We start from the raw sequence: 21523 nt of genomic DNA on the forward strand, positions 1-21523 counted from the left end.
ATGAGTGAGGAGTGAGAGTCAAATTGCCAAAATATAAGGTTTTAATAAAGACAGGGTGGTCTGTGCCTCAAAGCCAGTCACTTTTAGGATGCAGAGCACAGACATTTGAAATTAAATAGCTTTTCAAGACTTTTACCTTGTAATACAATTTTATTATAGCACTACATGGTTAGCTATATTTTAATAACTGATGAACATCAGATACAGCTAATCAAATAACTATTTATACGTTTTTGTTTCCAATCTGAAATACCTTGTGCTTATAGAGAAAAGAAACCCACCCCATCAAGAAAATTTGAATAAAACCAACTAGAAACAAGCAATCACATATTAATTACATTCTTAATACAAAAATTGCAAACATCCTACTTAATTTTCACTTCCAAGAGAAGGTCCATTTATAACTATCCTTTATTATTATTATAAAATATTTTTAATAGCCATTTATGGTTTGGTGACACAGACAGTGCACACTTAAATGTAGTACAGAGGTTTTAAATACTGGTATGGAAGTAAGAAAAACATTTATTCCATATAAACATCTCAAAATGATAACAAAAATAACCAAACTGAATAATAAAGCTAATAATGCTGAGAACAACTGCCAACGTTTGTGACAAAAAACTAATCAGCTTCTAGCATAGCAGTGATATTGAGAAGCCATGCTGACACCTTCAACACCAAAAACAGTGCAACCTAACAGGAGTGCTGCTTTAGGATCAATCATCCTGCAGACCACAGGAGATTCAGCAGCCATAACCTGGCTTTGTAAGGTCCCCATGGATAAAAGAGGAACAAGACAATCCAAAACCACAGAAGAATTCTTTCTTCTCCAGGCAAGCTAGGGCTGTCATATCACTTTTCTTGGATTTGTAGATGACTTGGTCTTGCTTTTTAAAGCAAGTGAGCCAAGAAAATTTGCTTTTTTTTGAGGTGTATTTCTTTTCAAGAGAATATGTCTTAAATAAAGAAACTCCTCTGCAGAGTATATCTTATATCCTATAGCCAATTAACGACTTCCAGCCATTTTAGTCTACTGAGGGTAGAGGAATAAAAGACATGACATCTGCTTGATCTACTTTTTATTACATAAAAGGTCTGATGCTCTTATGCATTCTTCCACAAGATGTGATGCTGTTAATGAGTGCTATCAGACCTTCCTATAGGTTTGTCTTACAGAATAAAACTAGACCTCAGCAGTCATTTGGTCTAAATTCACCTGATCTTTGAACAGCCATTTCCCAAACTGTAAAATTACATTAACTGTTACACACCAAAATTCTGCTCAAAGTGATCAGCCTGCTCACTTATATGAGATAGCTCTCACTATCATAACTCATATAGATACATGAGTTATCTCACTTATATGAGATAACATCTCATATACACTGGAAAAAAGCAAGGAAGACAGACTTCAGTATAGTGACCTGAAAACTCTGAAAATTGTCATAAATATGGCAAATATATGTATACTCTGGCACCCATTTTGTAGCCCACATGATTCCAACAAACTCAGGACTACACTCATTTTCCTAGTCAATAATCTGGGCGATTTTCACAGCCTGGAAACTGAACACTTTTCCTTTTACAACTTTCTTTACCTTCTCCCAGATTATTTCCATGGAACCCAAGCTTTGGTTAGAACCAGAGAACATGCAGCTCCATTCTTTCAGTTTCTGAGTTCCCTGGGGTTTGTTTCAATCAGCCGTATATGGGGAGCAATACTCTTGACACCCCTCAGAACAAGGCAGTTAAACACACAGCACTTTTACAGCGAGTGAAGTACCAGCATACATTTTGTGGAATGTGACAGAAGGGAGGGGTTTTACACCGGGCTGTGTTTAAAGAAAAAGACCTAATGTTTAGATGAAGTTCAGTTTACCAGTAGAAGCATTTGCATCCCTTTCAAGAACCTTTACTGTGAATACAAATCATGGTAACGAACTCTGTGACCAACGCTGAAAATGAGTGGCAAAACAGACATGAAAGATGCACATATTTGGGTGTGTGTGTTTATAAACAACAGTTTACCTGTGTGATATCATCCTGCTGGAAGGCACAGAAATTAAATTGAAAAAGGCTGTAAGAGGGAGACTAGCAGGAAATGAAACAATAGCAAATATAAGGGATTATCATAAAGAACAGACATCCTTGAGAAAATAATCAGAAAGCCATTAAGTGGGAATTCAACCATATCCTATTCTGTAATACCAATCTTTACAAGCCTGCAAAAGTTTATTCTTCCTACAGTGAAATCTATTTTTTAAATCTTTAAGGATGAAGGCTGGCAGGGGCTCAGCAAAGACTTAATACAAATTCCACAGGTAAGGAAAATATCGATAGAGTAAGAAAACAGCTGACAAAGTTGGATAAAGTGGAGGAACATGGACAAATGTTTTTACAAGGATATGTATATATTTATTATTAGAAGACACATTAAGTCTCAAAATGTGGATGTCAAGTAGGACAGACAACAAGAACTGCCAAACCAAAAATGGGAGTAGCTTGTTTGGTCACAAGCATAAACAAGATCAAGCTGCATTCAATGTAATTTCAAAAGCTATAGCTCACATTATGAAACAACTCTCAAAGCAGGTCTCCTAGCCAAGCTTTGGGGATTAAACCAATGACCGTTGTTGAAGCAATGGGTAGAAACAGCTGCAAAAAAGGATATACAGCAAACAGTAGCACTGGTAAAAATTGCAAATAGCCAACACTGTTAAAAAGCTTTGCATAACTTTACAGCTATCACTAAATATTTTGAATTTATTTACTAGGAATAAATAGATATCCCCTGGCTGTGGAAAATTCAAATATTCAACCATTTCTATGGACCACCTGGAGCTAGCAGATGCTGGGAGCTTTCTGAAACAATTTTCAGGCAATGAAATACAAATCTAAAATTCATGCCATTCCTCCCTTATATGCCATCCGAATGGAGCAGGGTAAATAAGGAAGCTGTACAAGGATCTGGCTTTGCACCCACTCCCTGTACCTGAATTCAATACAGAGGTTATCTGTAGCAAGTTGTTAGCAAGTAGAGAATTAGAAACACAAACGTTAGAAGTATGCCACTTCCAGTGGAAGCAGAAGAGGTAAGTTTTCTGAAAATGCAGTTATGCTTGAGGGTCTGTGTGCCACAGTACTGAGAAGTCTGAACAGCCAGTGACATAAGGTTGGACACCAGTGACCTCAGCAAGCTTAGGACCTGTAGCAAGACATATGCTGTCACCTCCCAGTGAAGAAGGCAGTGTTTGTAGAACAACAGAATTCTTCCCTCAGTTTTTAGCTCTTCAAGGTGAAATAAACACCATGAGATAGATCTGAGTAAGACTGTAAAACTCACTTTCATTTTTTCTTGTCATACCAAATTTCCAGTTCTCCACTGAGAGGTCATCTAGAAGTTGGTCAGTGAAGTGACCAGAATGATTGTGCTTTTTAATGTTCTAAATATTTTAAATATATTGAAGTAAAAGCTGGTGGAAGAGTCTCAGTTAAGGAAAAGAAGAAACAGAGTTATCTAATGAAACAGTTACCCAAGAGTTAGACCAAGAACTCTTAATCAGTAAATCCAGGTGTGGGACATCCCCACTAAACACCACCGAAGAAATGCTCTGTTCTACATAATTTGCAGTTGATCAGCAGTACTGACTCCATATAAATGACAGTGCTGGGATTCACTACTTAGCAAGTATGACAAATATAAACCAGTAATTGCCATATATCAGTGTGTGACTATTGCTCTAAGGGAATCTTCTTATCTAGAGTATTTCTCATATCTACATATAATTACCTCTGCCTTGCATGTCATGTTTAATAAATTTACCACGTAACTTTGAAATGAGTCCTTTGGAGACTCCAGCACTGGTTATCCTCATTTCAGTCACTCTATGTCATTGACAGAAGTCTCCTAATTATTGGGAATGGGAAATAAAATATTTTAATGGCATGTAATTAAATAGTGGCATTCTGTCTATAGTAAAAGCTCCAATATCCTTGGGTGTATAAACCTGTCTTCTATTAACTGTCCTTCTCCTGGACAGGTTGGTTATTTTCCTTTTCTGAAACACGAGAATCTCCCAAAGCAAAACTTAGATTAAAATTGTCTGTAAAAACAGAAGGATCATGGGTGACTCTTTCTAACTTGTGACTGATATTAAAGAGGAATTGCAACACATGAAATATTTTTATAAGGAAAACATAGATTCAAGGTTTTCTGCCCCACTGTTTCTATACTCATCATAAGCCATTAGCTCTATAGTCTCAGAGAGACTTAACTGTGACACTAAATCTTTCTTGACATATGGACAATTATTTTAATTAATATTTCATTTATTTATTAGCATTTAAATCAGTCTTAAATAGTCTTACTCTACCAATAAAATTTGAAATGGAAAATGGAACATTTTCTTTAAATGTTATAAGCTTTCCAAAGGTGTCTATTTTACCTCCTTATTTGTGGTGGGCTTACTGGGAATAGTTATTCAACTGTATTTACATTCAGGATGTTTTTATGGATGTACATCCCTCACAGTGCACACTTCTAAGACAACTGTCATAATTTTAACAGTACATCATTTTACTGGGTTTTACAGTACCTTAAAATGACCAAACATGTAATATTCAGGGTTTTATATAATTAGGTTAAAAAAAAAAGTTGTAACTTAAGATGAATTCTCACCTAATTTGAAGCTTCATCCTGAAGGATTTTTTTAATTACTATTTCACCAGGGTAAAGGTTTAAACAATCCCAGCAAGATAATATTCTCATGCAGAGGTGGTAACATACGGAGGAGTAGCAATATTAGCTACTAATAAGTTAATCAAATGCTGAATTACCATTATGTCTTATTAAAAATGTAATTAAATGTTGCAGCTTCCATGGGTTATGTCTACCTTATTTCCTTTACAAAATAACATTGTTTCCAATATCATATAACATGAAGAACAGTTACTAACAGTGATGGTGATAAAATCAGAATACACTGGACAGTAACAGTGCCAGTACTCTTAGAATAAGCACTGTATAAGGATAAGGAGTGGAAGAAGGACTGATTTAGTTGTACTTCATGCTTTAGATTGGCCACAGTGGGTATGACTTCTTGTATTTCTTTGTTTAATTCACACAGCTAACTTTCGAAGAAAACTCTGAACTTTTTGCAGTAGCCGTTCATTGTACAGGATGCAAACTGAATCTGCCTTAGGCAACAAATGAAATAACCTTCAAGTGACATCTTGGTTACTAAGAGATGCTTCTCCTCATTCAAGAACCCTGATATAGTCTGATTTGATTCACATGTATCTGCTGGAGGTGAGTATATAGAGAAAGAACAATTCTGGGAAGGCCTGTAATGGAGTGCAGCCTACACTGTCTAAGGTAGTGAAACACATAACAAATGTTATTTCAAATCTTTTAACTATGCTGACAATTACTCATGCAGCATTACTTGAGCTGGTAGATTTTTTTTTTTTCCCCTGAGTACACTTGTACACTTGGCAGGGTTAAAGTGAGGTAAGAAATCTGGGATAATTCCTGAAACAGTCAATTCAAGGGAACAACATAGAAAAATGTGATTCTGTGTCCCATTTCAGAGTACCAAGCAAAAACTACAGGAAATGAAAACAGAACTCAATGAAAGTAGTTTGCAATATTTTGCAGTATTTCTTCCTTAACACTTGACATCAAATGTTTGCTTGGCGGGATTATTAAATCCCTGAAAATTAATTGAAAAATTTACTCTGTGTGCTTGTGACTATGTAGCTTCTGTTTATATTTTTAGGGCATTTTAGCTTGAAGATCAGATCTGAAAGTAGTGGTTTCCATTTAAATACTGTCAGTTTGCTCCAGTAAATCAGATACTGTATGCAAAAGTTAGCAAGAAGCAGACACTTGTGAAATATCATTGCAGATTTTCTTGAGTATATCATACACCAGCTCTATGTTGCTAAATTATAAATAACCTGAAGCACATTAGAAGTGCTTAGAGCTTTCATGCTAGAAGAAAACTTGTGGTTATTTGAAATCTTAAAAAATTCACCATTCTGATTAATTTCTAAGGCAAGAACACATCACATGAACCAGAAAACTGATAACCTGATGATAATCTAATGCTATCCGAGGAGGATGTCCCTTATTACATAGTGCTTTTGATGACTAGGAATTAGATTTTTGTCTACTCTTCCTACAGGAGAGTCTATGTAGCTTTTGGATACAAACAGAGTAGAAGAATCAGCACATTAATAGTAACTTTTCATCTAAGAGGGGTGATACCTCTTGCTGCTGCTGCTATCTTAAATTTCCTGACTGCTACAGCCCTGCTAAGAGAAGATGCTGCAAACCTCAATGAAAAGCAAAAGGAAAAAGCACAAATCAAGCATTAAAAAGGAAGAAGAAAGGAAGTAAATCAGACTTCTGGATACAGGAGAGCAAAAGACAACTGCAGATCATGGGACAATAGACTGAAAATAGTGGAAGAAAAAAAAATCTTCAGGTCAGAGTTCAGCTGGTCTAAGTCAGCGTAGCCCCAGGGAAGTTACGCTCACTTAGGCCTGGTAGGAATCTGGCTCAGCAACCTGAAAAAAGAAAGGGAAAAACTTAAGGATAAACAAGAAAAGACTGAGGTTGAGCAGAAAGAAAGATATAATTCCCTTCTTCTGTGGAGAGGTAAGAAAATTCTTGTCAATGGAGCTGAAGGAGTGAGAGAACAGACAACTAAGCAGGAAGACAGGAAGCTGGAAGCACAAAGAATAGGAAGCAAAAAGAAACCAACATAATGGCAGCATCACCAGGTGGTAAAAAAGAATTTTAGCAGAAAAGTGAAGAATGAAGTGGCAGAGAGAAAAATTACATGCTTTTAGGTATTTGACTTCCTATTGAGATTACTACTGCTTTTACATGCTCATCAGAAGCATTTAAATATCGTTCTTGACATTTTCATGTATACATTTGTATTCCTCTTACTCTGCTATATACCATAAAATTGAACATAGGTTAAGACTCCTGGAATATATAAGGTCAGACTTCTGGATCCCACTAGACAGACAGATCTTCCGAGGTGTGATGATCGCTTAATATCCAGGGGAGTAGGGAAAAGGGGGGTTGTATGAAGATACCTACAATATGATAAAAATCCTTTAACATTTAAAAAATAATATGTCATTAGCTGAAATTATTATTTTTGTCGATTCTGTTTAACATACAAAATAAAGATACTAAACCAGCACTGTTTACAAGTCACTACAAGCAAGCACAACATGAATATACAGTGCTATATGAAAAAATGCATTTATGTACCATTTGTAGGCATGATAGAGACATACGTGCCTAACATTATATCTGTTACTATGTGAAATAAACATCAAATCACAGACTGAAGATAATCTTTAACTTAGTTTGTAACAATTATCTAGAAAGGACAGCTGTACCTCTATAATTTGGGCATTCAAATCAATATCCATAGCAGCTTGTGTATTGGGCTTTTTTAATTAAGCATTTATTTTTAAACCAACCACATGTCTGCCTGTTATACAACATTTCTGTGTTGTGTGAATAGTTTGCAGCTAACTTCCCGGGCCAGTGTTCTATCTATGCAAACTTTTAAAATGCAAGAGATTTACAAATGACTGGTATTGGTTTTGTGTGGTTTCCCTCTTGTTAAGCAGAGGATGATTTCCTAGAGTAGTCAATAATAGAGATGGGTTAGAAAAAGTGCATCTGGTCTACAAAATACAAAGGATCTGAAATTTTCCATTTTTGTTTCACCATTACATGGAAACCTCAAGAATCACAAGCTCATTTGGCACAGGGAAGCTGTCTTTATCCAACCAAAACAAGACCATATCCTGTAATGAGGCTGGCTCTGCAAAAGACTAATGGTCCTTTGCTCTATTTTTTTAAGCACAAGTGCTACTCTGAAGCTGAACATGTTTTCCTTATGAAAGACAATTATTGGCACAGGGCAGTGAAAAGTTAATTTTGTACTCATAGTTTTCATATCAGACAACTAATGAACAATATTACCTCAAATGTAATTGCTCTGGATAGCGTGGACACAAACGATAATTAACATGTAATGACAGAAAATTTAATGTGTATGTAAAATTGAACCACATTAATAACCTCTTTAACAAAACTAACATACTCTCAATTGCAAAATCCTGATTATACCTTTCTAATATACTATGTAACATTTTAAACACAGCAGCTATTCATAATGCATACACCTATACATCTACATAGATGCATGCAAATACACCCCTGTGCACATGTTCTAACACTACACGTAAGACACACAAATAGGCTTAAATTTATAAGCAAAGAGTAGGTACAAATGAGTATAATACATGGATGAGGACAATGTGTTATGTTGGACAATATCCTGTGCTGTTACGGAAACATACTCACCATTTGCAGAAGATCAGAAGAAACCATCTGCATGCAACACATTGCTGTTGCCAAAGCACAGACAATGGTGGAGATGATATTGAGAGCGCACACACTGAACAACAGGTCCTGTGAAAAGACACACATCAGAATATCATCTCTGATCTCAGGGACACAAAGGACAGGAAATGTTTTTAGTAATTTGATAACAAACACTGCCTACTGCTATCGATTTATAAGGTCTCAATTAACTGCACAGAAGTCATTTAGCTTGTAATACTTTTTTTTAAACCAGTCTGCAAAGGCAACAATTACAGAAACATTTTTGTTTCCTCACTTCTCACAGTATATTTGTTACCTCAGAAATATTGGTAATTCAAGCTCCACAGTTCCCTGAAAGACCAATTACTGCTTTCACAGTGGACTCCAAGCTACAGCTAGTCACAAGAAACAGGTTTCTGATTTAAAAAAACCACAAACCAATGTCATTGCTTTCAGTACTGAAACCTACAACTTAGGCTTGTGTGTTAAAAAATTCAATGGAAACTCTAACATGAAACTCAGAATTTTATCCTGTCTCAGATACTCAGTGCATCTGAAACATTTTTAGATATGAGAGAAAAGCAGCAACTCCATCCAGGCATCTCACCTTGCATTGATGAAATAAGTGTGTATGGCCATGTTTTTTAGAAACCACACATTTAACACACATTTAAAATAGAACATAAAATATTTCTGCTTACTAAGCAGAATGAAAGAAGCATTTGAATTAAAGCAGAAATAGTTTAATTTTTAAAAAGGCATCCACCTTTTCTAATCACTGGATTTTTATTTACTTTCCCAGCTGTCAGAGAAAAGGAACATTAATTTAGCATGCTGGCAAAATTTCAATACTACTACAATCCTTCCACAGCAATTGCATATCTGTCGTACACATAACAATTATGTGGCTCAGTTAGTATTCCAAACAGCTAGGAAAAGTATATGATAAAAAGCATCAAAAAGAAAATAGATTACAAACAAAATCAAAATTCTTAATATATAGCATGATTAAAAACACCCACCGTGTAAAGACCATTTTCTAAGATCTAAGTTTACAAGAGTATTTCAGTCACTGCCAGTTCAGAAAACAACTTCAATGCTATAAATCAGTGCATTAGTTGCATTGTTTTTTCCACCAGTACTGAAAAAATTATCAAAAGGTACAGATTTACTCCTGCCACTGTTACTGCATGCTACTCAGGTGACCTTCATTTGAAGATAGGAATGCCAGCCATGAGAATAAGAGACAAAGTGGGTCAACAAGTTCTAGTCCTTTGAGAGCTTAGACTGAGCCAGATTTGCATTTGCTCATCTGTTCAGCCGTTTCCTGCCTTTTGGCCAGCCCCTCAGTCAGGGGTCTAATGAATCAATAGCACGAACAACAAAATACTGTAAGGACCAATCTCTAACTCACATACAGATGGTGATACGTAAGCCTCATTTAAGTATAAAGTCATATAGACCCACTTGGAACATTCAGATGGAGTTAAACAGGTAAGTAAATCCTTAACAATACAACCGGTTAACAGTGGCACAAAGAGGTTGAAACCCCTCATGTTCTGCTTTCCATAAATAAGGCAAGACACCACCAAGGCAGAAACAAGATCTAGGAAGTAACAGGACTATTTCCTAGTAATAAGTAACTTCATTCATTGCTTTAGAAAGTCATTTAGAACCAAAATATTTAGCTAATCCAAATATAATGACATCACTTATGCTACATAATAAAACCTACATCATAGTTGTAAATTAGAATCCAAGGTGTCATCAAGACCCTCATAGAACCTACATGCCCCAGAACAGACTCAGCTGTGTCTCTCACTCATTACAGATGTTTCTTTAATCTGTTCCTAAAGATCCCATACCTTCATCCCACTATTACCATGTTTCTCTTTACCATCAGCATCTTCCTTATGTCCATCCATCCCACTTTTTCTTCCATAGCTTTTACACAACAGACTTTTACACATTTGAACTCCACTATTACGCTCTCTTTTCCTCCTTTACTGCACAATGTATTAGCCTCATTTCCTCCAGTCCTCAACTGAGACCAATTTCCCAGGCCTCTGACCATTTGCATTCATTTAATTTGGTCCAGATTTTTCATCAAAAGCTGAATGCTAAACTAGACAAAACTGAGACATTGCAAATGCTGACTACAGCCTATTATTTCCTGTGCTCTACTTGCTATGTTCATCCTTACACATCCTTCAGTGATGACTTAGGATTTTTTGCAACAGTACATGATTAATTTATCTTTTGTCCAGCATGACCCCAAATCCTTTCCTGCAGAACTACCCTCTTAAATACTGCTGCTACGTGAAGACAGAATCAACATCATAAAGGCAAAACTTTTTATTGGAGAAAAGCAAAAAACCAAATCTCACTCCCTATCATATTTATAAAAATTAAGGAATAAACCCAACCCATTTCATAGGACATGGAAAAAGGATTTTATTTCCTCCCTTGGCCTCACACCCTAAACCACAAGCTTTTAATTTTAGGTTTTATTATTTCCTTCTCTAGCATTAATGCTAGAAAACCTATTCAGACAGTGTCAAATCAATTGTTTCAATTTTTATTCACTGCTATCTATTGTGAAACAACAAAGTAAGCTGACCCTGCAAGTACCCTAAACTGCAGTAATGTCCCAGACTGAACACCCAGAATGATCACAACCACTTTATCTTGAGATTTTCCCTGTGCCACACAGGGGCAGCTGAACTCATTCTGATATTCAGCATTACATTTGTTACATAGAACAGGGATTACCATCCACAGTAATAATGTCTCTTTCCACAGACTCCTTTTCCAGGCTAAGCATTCAACAATTAAAGTATTGTTCCCCGTGCAATCTTTTTGAAGGTTAATATGCAGCTAGAATTTTTCAAATCCACTGATGCAGAATTTATGTATTTCATGAAAAGATCACTAAAGAGCAGATATCATCATCCAAAAACTGCAAAGCTAAGCAAATCTGGAAAATATGTTAAATATTCCAACAGTGAAAGTAATAACTGTGCAACGATTGTGGTATACTCCCCATCACTAGATATTTCTTAAAGCAAGACCACTTTTTTACTTGTACCTTTTCCTATAGTCTGTTTTAATTCAAACAGGAATCAACCACAAACCAACAACTAACCCTTCTCTCATCTGCCCCCCCCCTCCACCCTCAAGGAAACATTTATCACCCACAGGCAATATACCATTTTCAGGGAATTTCTTCCCTCTACTCCGTAGTGTGGAAGTAATTAGGTAATTCATTGGATACTCATTTATTCAACTATTCCTAGCAAGTGAGTAATGACAGGCTTTCAAGATCTAAAACCTTCCATGGCCAAACATGCTACCAGAAACATAGTACAGGTGCTTATGCATATTCCAGCTGGAGCAGGATGACAATTAATATGTCCCTTAGGAAATGTCTCTGAAAAGCAGTATCCACAACAGAGATAATCTTAACTCCCCAAGCACCTGGCACAGACAATTCTATTTATAGGGGTCTAAAGGAATAGAAAAATCTGTATTAGATGCAAAAGCAAGGAGGCTTTAGTGACAGCATTTTGCTTGATATTTCCAAGAACCACACTAATCAGAAAACATGAAGCATCAATCTCTAGTCATATGAAAAAGAATTCTTTACTCACCACAAATAGCTGAACCAATTTTCTCTTTCACTGCATTTTTCAGGGTATTTGCATTTTTTAAGATAAAAATCTAATCCTTCAGAATTATTGTATGATAATTAGCACTCTGATAGGTACAATGTTCTATGTGAAATTATTATTCTGTGGGTTATGCATAAAGTTTTCTTGCCACACCTTAACTTTCTAGTTGCAGAGGACACATACTCCTTCAAGAGTAGAAGCAGCTGTCAGAATTGCCTGGAAGCAAGCCTAGAACAACTCAGATTTAGACTCAGGAATTAGATGGATTTGTGAGTTGTCTCTTTGGACAGTTGATTTTCTCAAGTAGGTACCCCCTTGTTAAATCTCAAAACCTGTATTTTATTGCAATGCTGATTTATAAAAAAATGCAAGATTTCATGATTGTAGCATTCCATTTTTATTACAATTTAACAACCTTCAATTAATTGTATCATTATCTATTTAACTGTGTATCACCTTTTCCCTCCTTAATAACAAACACCTTTGACTTACACTTGGTCCCACAAAAGATACTTGTGCATTCGCAATTAAAGGACTCTCAACTGTTTTTCTAAGAACAGGAAACTGGTCAGCCAACTTCTCATTCAGGAAATAAATGCAGAGAATGAAGACAGAGTGCAATCTGAAGTCAGCAGGAATCAGCTTTTAATGGAAATACAAACCTGTTCTGGCAGGTGGGTGGGACTAGATTATCTCCAGAGTTCACTTCCAGCCCCTAACATTTTGTGATTGTGTGAGCATAGCTGGAGGTGCACCTCTTCCTCTGCCTCTCTGAGAAAAGGTTTCTCATTAGTGTTTGGACTTACACAAGAAAGTCACCTATATATCTTAAATTTGTAATAACATGTATAGCAGAATGTGACGTAGTGGAATTCTTGCTTTTTACTTCATGAAATGCAAAGCATATTCAATTTAATAGATTTAACAATTTCATAAAATGATGATAGACTTGAATAAATATTACTGTCTGAGTAATCATATTGCTCAGATTTGGATTACTAGCACAGACATAAGATTACAGAAAGTAAGCAATGTGAACAAGTAATAATCTTCAAGACTGTAAAACTATGGTAGTCACCATACCAAGTACCCTCTTTCCTCCTACTAAAAGTTAACTTTATTTGAAACTACAACAAAAAATAAAATTATTCAATTATCTGGCATCTTTTACAAAGGAAGTGTGTTCCGAAAAGAACAAATGAAAAAAACAAATTGAAATTTAGTAAAAATAGAAAACACAGTTCCATCTAAATTCAATGCTACCAACCTGTCAGTATTTATATCCATCATCTACTATGATACTGCATAGGAAACAATTTTCTCATTTCAGAACCAGACCTTCTTTGTTGGTGAGCAGATTCAGATTGTGGAAGTTATTATTAATAATATCTCAGTGTTGTATTTCAGTATTTCCATTCTACATTTTAGTTTCTACCAACTGTACTTTATGTTATTCTTAATGCCTACATGTCAGTGAGTTCACACAACATGAAAAACACTACTGAAACTTCAGTGCCTTAGGTTGCTGAGGCTTCCCTATCCCTTCAGCCATCTTTATGTATACTCCAGCCTTGAAACTCTGCTCTCATATCTTTACCTCTTTCCCAGTATCCTTCTCCCTCACCAGTTTGCAATTGACTGCTGAGGTAGGTAAGTAGCAGAGATTTCTTTGTGACTGGCGACTGAAGGTAAGGGAAGAAACACTGACAACAGTGACTGTCTCTCAAATTTTATCAGAAAGAAAATTGCAAGCAGGTAATATTTAAGATAAATTACAAAAAATTAAGTAAAAGCAAATGACACTCAGCACTGCTACACATCACCCAGTTCTTTTTTGCTGCAGAATGTACATAATGTACATTTTCTAGTGTGCTGTTTTTCTGAAAAGTGACTAAAAAAATGCCCACTCTCTTTATCTGCAACTCTGCCCAAAAGCCTATGGAACACATTAAAATAGGAGCTGTAGTACAAAACTCAAGTATTGTTGAAAATCTGAATTTTTAATGGAAATATTTTTTAATATTTTTAATGCAAAAAAGGCTAGTTTAATTTTAGGATAAAATTCAGTAGGAATGTAATATACTGAAAAAGCAGTTTGCCCTAAAAACTCATTTCCTTTGTTTTCCATCAAACTGCTGAGTGACAAGGCAGATGGTATTACACTGGAAATAAGGCAAAAAACCTCCAAAACACCAAGAGTGATTTATCACTTTGATAAATCAACTATGGGAACAATCATTTAACAAAGCAATTTAAGAGTTGTTAGCATATGTATTCACCTAACAGAAGCAAAGAAAATCTCTGGAACAATCTAAAATGAAAAATACAATGGTGAGAGCACCTACTGGTGATGGGAAAGGTGGCAGACTGGGTCCTACAAACCCGAAGAACACTCACTGAAAACAGTCACCCTTCTGAAATTTTGCTCTTCAAAATGCAGTGAATACAAAGCAAATCTGGAATACTGGCAATTTACCCTAAAGGTAAGCAATATCCATCAAATTACTTCACTCCAGGAAAAGTTATAACTGAATTTCTCTCTCCTATCAGTTGCCTTTCAGAAACAGCTGCAGAAAAGTCATATTAGTCAAGCAGAGCCAGCTGTAATAGTTGTAATAATACACATGTTCAGAATTAGCAGCAAATACTCAATGTAATTTCAGATCTGGAAATACTACATGATTGACAGCAGCACGCATACAAAACCAGACAATAAGGTGATTCCTGAAGAATTCTGCAGCCATATATACTATGCATCTCTAAACTCATAGCAATGAAAAGGCAGTAAGACTCAATAACCTTTGAATTGAGTTTTTCATCTAGCTTGTATACACTTTTTCATTATAAGTGTATGTGATGGGCAAAAAAAGAACAAAGCAAAAACCCAGATCATACACATCAGGATTTGCTATTTAGGAAAAACATGGATGACCTTGCTTAATCCATCTCCTTTTACCTAACTATTGCAGGAGCTTCCCCAGTTCCCTTCATATACCCCATTAAACACAGATTGAAATTCAAGTAAATAAATGTCTGGACACCTTCACAACTCAACTCAATTACAGACTTTGGTAAATATTTAATCACTCCCTTGTCCCTTCATATCATAGGACTGAACTGGGCTGTCAATTAAGTTACATGTATGAACATCAGACCAAGGAATTTAACATTCAATGTAGACACATGCCACACGGATTAAGCACTATTATGACAAAAAATTAATTTTGTCTAATGTTACATAGCCAGCTGTGCTGCTTACACAGAATTGAGAATCTGTACTTAAACCTATTTTGCCCTAGAAGGAAACAAATCAATGCTTCTTGTTCCTACTTCCGTCTCCACGTATTTTAGATTTTTACTTATGTAATAATATAAATAAAACGTTACATGGCACAACCCCAGTCTTTCCTAAGAGTTCTAACCTGTGCAACAACATTGAACAGGCAATTCTCTTACAACACACACACATTTTGCTGCGTCAATAGATTGTTTTCCTGTGAAAATAGAAGTTTCATGGTATTTAAAGCTCCTGAATCCTTTGCACTTTTTTGAGCTCAGGCAATATATAGTAACAGAAGTAAAATAAGTGTCAATTAGCAAAAAGAACACTGTAATCAGTCGCCTTGAACACACAAATCTACAGTGCTTCATTTCTTATACTACTCTAATCTGAAAAGAGATAATGAGCAGTAAAGCTTTTTCACCCATGAAATTAGTGTCTGTGTATCTCTTAACAGGGAATTCAAGGACAACAATCCATCTAACTCAAATTATAACTTCTCTTGCTCTAAGTTGATGTGTCTGAAAAATATTAGAAAAAGTAGCTGTTTTAATACTAGGAAGACTGTCTTTGTTAACAAATAATCAATGCTGAACCATATGAGTCTCAAATACAGATTGAACTAAGTGGAGAAATGGCCTACGCTTCATAAAATAGATCCAAGGCATGAAACTACCATACACTATTTCTTATGGATCTAAACCATTTACTGTCTTTTTAAGAAAGCAGTTGACAGTAGGTGAGCTGCTACTTAAAAAAAAACAAACTCAAAAACATTTCTCTGATGGGTGTGAGTTTGCACATCACTCACCAACCCAGGTGCCTATGTTAAACTTCATTCTGGAGATAACATTAGTGAGAGAGTTGTGAACAACGAAGGTTCCACAAATACCTGGACAAGCATGGAATAAACAGATGGCAGGCAGTCACTCATAGAGGCAGCTTCTTTTCAGCCATAGAAGTTCACAATTGTATTCACTCACTGCCTGAGCTAGGAAGAAAACCATCCACAAGGAACAAAAAAGTATAAGCAGACTATGCCTATAACACAAACATTACTTAGAAATTTGGAATACTTGTAAACTCAGCTATTCAGACTATAAAGCCCATATATAAAGCCCTGCTCTAATTTTTATGGTATCTAATATGATAAATACACTCTGAACACAGATAATATTTTCAGTTCATGTCAGCAAACATGAAACAATTCCAGCATTTGAAAAACTGACAGGAAGCTGTGGAGTCTCCTCTTGAGACTTTGAAAACTTGCCTGAATGCATTACTGTGTGGCATGCCAAAGGTTATCCTGCTTTGGCAGGGAAGTTGGACTAGATGATCTCTAGAGGTTCCTTCCAACCCCTAACAATCTATGATTCTACGATTCTACACTGAGCTGCATCCAACTTTAAGCAGATTATGAAGTCCTTTAGGTATATATATTTTGCATTTGATCATATAGCAAATCTGAAGGAAGTCTGTTCTCATAACTCCTCACTTCCCATAACATGCTAGTAGTCATGCTCTGTTTTGTCAAATGACAGCATGTTCCTCTAAATGGAAAAAAGATTTAAGCATCCAGGTAAGCTTCATCATCAGGAAACTCAGTAAGAATAAACTTCAATTCAAAGGAGAGGAAAGGAAAAATTCACTCAGAAGACTGCAAGAACCCCAAGTTACATAATTCTAACAATGATGCCTAACTTAGAAAACAATTAAATGGAGTCATTAACCTGGAAAATGTATTTACTGTTCATTTTATACTTCAATTTTAGCAGCTCCAAACCAAACACATACGCTGAAAATAGGGAGGGGTGAGGAACCAGCTTTCCTCTAGTCTACGTAATCACAAAACCATTCTGCAGGAGCATTTTAAGTAGGAAGCAACTATTTAAATAGCAAATTCATCAATGAGCATACATGACTGCAATTATTCTGGGCTGCACAGGCTGTTAAAGTAATTTAAAATAACCTACTGGATCATTACTAAACCAAAGCAGCATAACTCCTCTTACATGCAAATATCAGACAGTAATAATACATTATAAAATAATTCAATCTTCTGAACACCTAACTTCATCATCTCAACACCATCAAGAAGACAAGCTTTGCTTCAAGCATGTCTTTTGTAAGTTCAGGATATTCTGAGCTTAGAAAGAGAGAATAATTTCCACAGAGGACAGCTGTCAGGAAAATTCAGTCCTCATACTTAAATGACCATTACAAGAAAAACTCAGTTCCTTAAAATTTCATCTATAAACCAACACATTCAGTGAGGATTCTGTATCAGAATTGTATGCTCACTTAGAGATAATGCTGTTAAAAAAAAGGTACCTAATTCCTACTGGTGTCATCTTGGAAAAGACTTAGCTTGTTGCCTGAAGTATAATCAGCAATGTAAGCCAGAGATGATCTGGTTTTATAACTATGTCTATGTATGTTTGCTTACATATGTATCTATGTGTATAAACAAGAATTTCCCACCCTGCTGCAGTTTTGCTGTCTTCCATGAATAAAAGCCAACTTGCACAGCAATGTCAGATGACTGACAGTCAAGAAAATAATTGAGTGCTGATAACACTAAGGCTGTTTCATGCAATACAGTACTTTTAAATCTTCATCAGTTTGTGAGACTGAGAATTTTTCCAGTGAAGCTTCAGCTCTTTAATTAATTCAAGCCAACGTGTAACATATTTATGCTCCTGTCCTCTTTCACAGTTTCCTTAGTTGTTCACAAACCCTGGCATCTTTGCCCATAAACTTCTACTTTATGCATTAGAATCACTTCTCCCTAATTTGGTCAAAAGATAAGAACAAAATGAGCTCAGCTGGCATCCTCAGAAAGTAAAAAAATATTAAGTTGCTTCCAAGCACAGATAAGGTAAAATTACAAAGTGTTATTTGCCCAAAATCTATTGGTTCTGGCAAACGATTTATTTCAAGTGACTTTTTTAGATATTTAAATAATATGCCTTTAATGTTTTCACCCAAGAGATTTTTTCATGTTGGACTTTTTATGAATTTGAAACATAAAATTCTGCAAGATTCAATTATTTGAAATATAAGGCAGTCTGTATAAAACTAAAATCCAACATTTTGCCATAGTTCATGCTTCACATTGTATTTTTCTTTTAGGAATATTACTGTAAGCAAAAGAGCTGGCATTATGCTTACAGTAGAAAGATATCTCTTCTTCTTCTGTTAAGTTCATAAGACAGAAGTCTGTACAAAATTTAAGTAGCAGAGGACAAATGCTTTCTAATATCCTTTTTACATTAAAATAATTTTCTCCAAAACTATTAAATATTAAAAGGAAACACCTGAGGAAAATTAAGTTGATGATAATGAAACTGTGTATCTGAGTACCCAGAGAAAAGTAAGGAACCTTATTTCATGGGCAGTTTACAAGCTGTTAATTCAGGAAACTGCAGGCAATGTATCTTCTGGAGGAAAAGAGTAATCAGAGAATCACTCATAAAACAAGGCAGAGGGACCAGACTGGGATGCCTGCAAATCTTAATGGTAGTTTGTCCTGTCTTTCTATTTTTACTGGAGATGGTTGACAAGACTACAGGTACAGTGGCTTCTAAATAGAACTCTAAATATACCAATTCACTGTCCTTGAAATGGGTTGAGTCCTCAAACCTTATTAAAGTGAAACAGCTGAGCATTTCTGTCCATTTTACTGCTACATATAATCTTGTGCTGAAATGTCAATATTCAAATAATTACAGTGCTTAGCACTTATCTCACAGATCACATTCAGTCAGCTTTTGCAATCAATGCTTGTATCTATTATGTACATATGTGTGATCATAGATACTGGAGTGGTAATTCTTGTGTTCCCATTAAAACGTTTAGGTAGGCTTTCAGGCTCTGGAAGGAAGAGGCAGACATTGATTTACAAAGAAGCACAAAGTGATATTTCACATCAGAGCAGAAATGTTAAAAACAAGAGACAAAAAAAAAATCAAAAATTTTCAAAGCAACTGTAAGACAATAACAACTCTATATCATGCAAGGCATGATCCCACCACAATTTAGCACACACAGGACTGGCAGCCACTCTTTTTTTTCCTTGTCCTGTTTGACTGACTGGGAATGAGTCCAGACAGGCAATGCATGCACAATTGTTCTGCTCACCATGCATCTCCCATAGCTGCTGCCATCAAAAAACAGAATATGTGGAAATATGAGGTTTTACCCACCCTCAATAAAGAGGAGTGCAAAGGCTTCATAATAGGTGTATACAAAAGGATGTAAAATCTTAACTATGGTATTCTACATTTTCTCTCCTTTTAGGTCCCCAAACAGTGAGTACTTTTGGTAATAAAACATGTGTTCCCTTAAAATTACATTGCAGTTGTTAATTGCAATTAAAAAAGGTGAGGTTTATCATTGTCAGTTGTTTACCTAGCAAGCAGTAATCTTTTTTTCTTAAGGGCTTAGAAGGATTCTATTTCTAAATTCACAGCCAGGAACACAGAGCTTTCAAAGCAAATGTTGAACTGAAACTGAGAAGGATTAAGGAAACTTTCTTATAAAGTTATTTTCCAAATTTCTTTCTTTTAAGTGAAAAATTCTGAGCATAAAAAAATTAAAGTTGCCCTCAGACTATACTCATAGGAACTCCAGTTTTCAAATCAGTTCTTTGCTAGTGTAAGCAGAGACATCATCAATTCCTTCTTTAAATTACTGAGATACATTTTAAATTATATTTTGTGCTTCTATTCTTATTGCTTTATCAGATAGAAACCTTACCCTGACTTCCAGCATATGTCATTTCTACTCATTTCATATGCTGACAATGTCCTCTAAGATAAACAGTTCTTTTCTCTCTCATTAAAGTTTACTCTGCTGACATATTTACAGCAAGCAACCATATGCTCTCTCAATCTTTATTTTTACAGGATCAGCAAGTCAGCTTTTTCTGTATGACAGGTTTGTGGGTTTGCATCTGTCATACTTTGAAGAATGTGTTTCTGAGAAGTTATTTTCCTGCATTACCTTCTTATAGCACATTTCACTGAAACTGCACCACTGAATACAGTCCTGAATTTAGAATTCTGAGTAGCAATTAATTTATTTATTTATTAACAGAAAAGTCATGTTATGCTTCTTTTCCACTTAGTGAATTCCTGCTACTCAGCAGAGTTTTGCTTCCCTAGTCTTCTTTATAATTCTCATCAAAACCTGGGGCAGCACTATTTATTAATTTTGAGTCCGTTATCAAATTGTTTCACTTCCTACCTGATCCTTACTACCTAGCAGTATTTTTATTTCTTTATAATGTCACAAAGCTGAAGTACATTTAGATATTTATTTTATAACTTTTACAGGATTTCTTCTTACTCTCAACTCTAAAATATAGCTTCCAATATCAATATAATTTAGCATTTTCAGGCCTCACACTGTAGCCTTAATTCCCAAGATCTGTATTACATTGAATGTCACTACTTTACGGCATTATATTCTATTAACTTTATTAAAATACATTGAAACTGAGAGCCAGAGATGTAGATTTAAGTTTTTTGATCATCAAGTTAAACCTAAAATGAATCCATATCTATCTCTCAGGCTAGCACACTTTTCTCTGACCAGTTCTCATGGATTCCCTAGTGTTTTCCAAACCAGTGTAACCAACGTACTCTGACAAAAACTAAGTGAAGTAATTACTTGGGCAATTACACTGAGACATAACCAATGGATATAATTTGCTCTCAATATTTTATTAGGGTAGAGATAAAACACGATGCTACAGGATTTAAACTTCTTATAATATTGCAATACTGTCTATGGCCATGTTTCTAGCATTATCCCAAAGAAATACATGCTGTTCTCATCCAAAGTAATTCCCATCTAAAATACTGCTAATGTTTTGAGAAATCATGAAATACTTCATCATTCTGCTAATATTTCATCCACCACGACACTACTAAACAACACCAAGCACCACCTCTGACTCTAGCTTCCTAGAACAGTAACATGAAAGATATCTATTTTATACCTTCCAGCATCAGCCAGATCCAATTATAACTTCTGTTCATTTAAAAAAGCCTCTAACAAAATAGCTACCTATATAAAAACACATATTAAGGGTGTAAAATGAAACCATTTTCATGCACAGAGAAGCACTAAATTCTGTTGAAG

General features: G+C 35.5%; 1 protein-coding gene across 10 annotated transcripts in view; it reads right to left on the bottom strand.

Moving 5' to 3' along the window:
• Positions 1-21523, bottom strand: part of ENTREP2 (endosomal transmembrane epsin interactor 2) — a 111723-nt gene that overhangs the window by 20228 nt on the left and 69972 nt on the right. For all 10 annotated transcript variants that reach the window (XR_011728071.1, XM_071754979.1, XM_071754981.1 and 7 more), the window contains one exon: positions 8405-8512. Coding sequence is in view for 9 of the 10 variants with exons in the window: in XM_071754979.1 (XP_071611080.1) it covers positions 8405-8512 (108 nt within the window). In the remaining variant the exon portion in view is untranslated. The remainder of the gene's footprint in view (positions 1-8404; positions 8513-21523) is intronic.

This window comes from Heliangelus exortis, chromosome 11, assembly GCF_036169615.1.
Source record: "Heliangelus exortis chromosome 11, bHelExo1.hap1, whole genome shotgun sequence".
Classification (NCBI taxonomy): Eukaryota; Metazoa; Chordata; class Aves; order Apodiformes; family Trochilidae; genus Heliangelus; species Heliangelus exortis.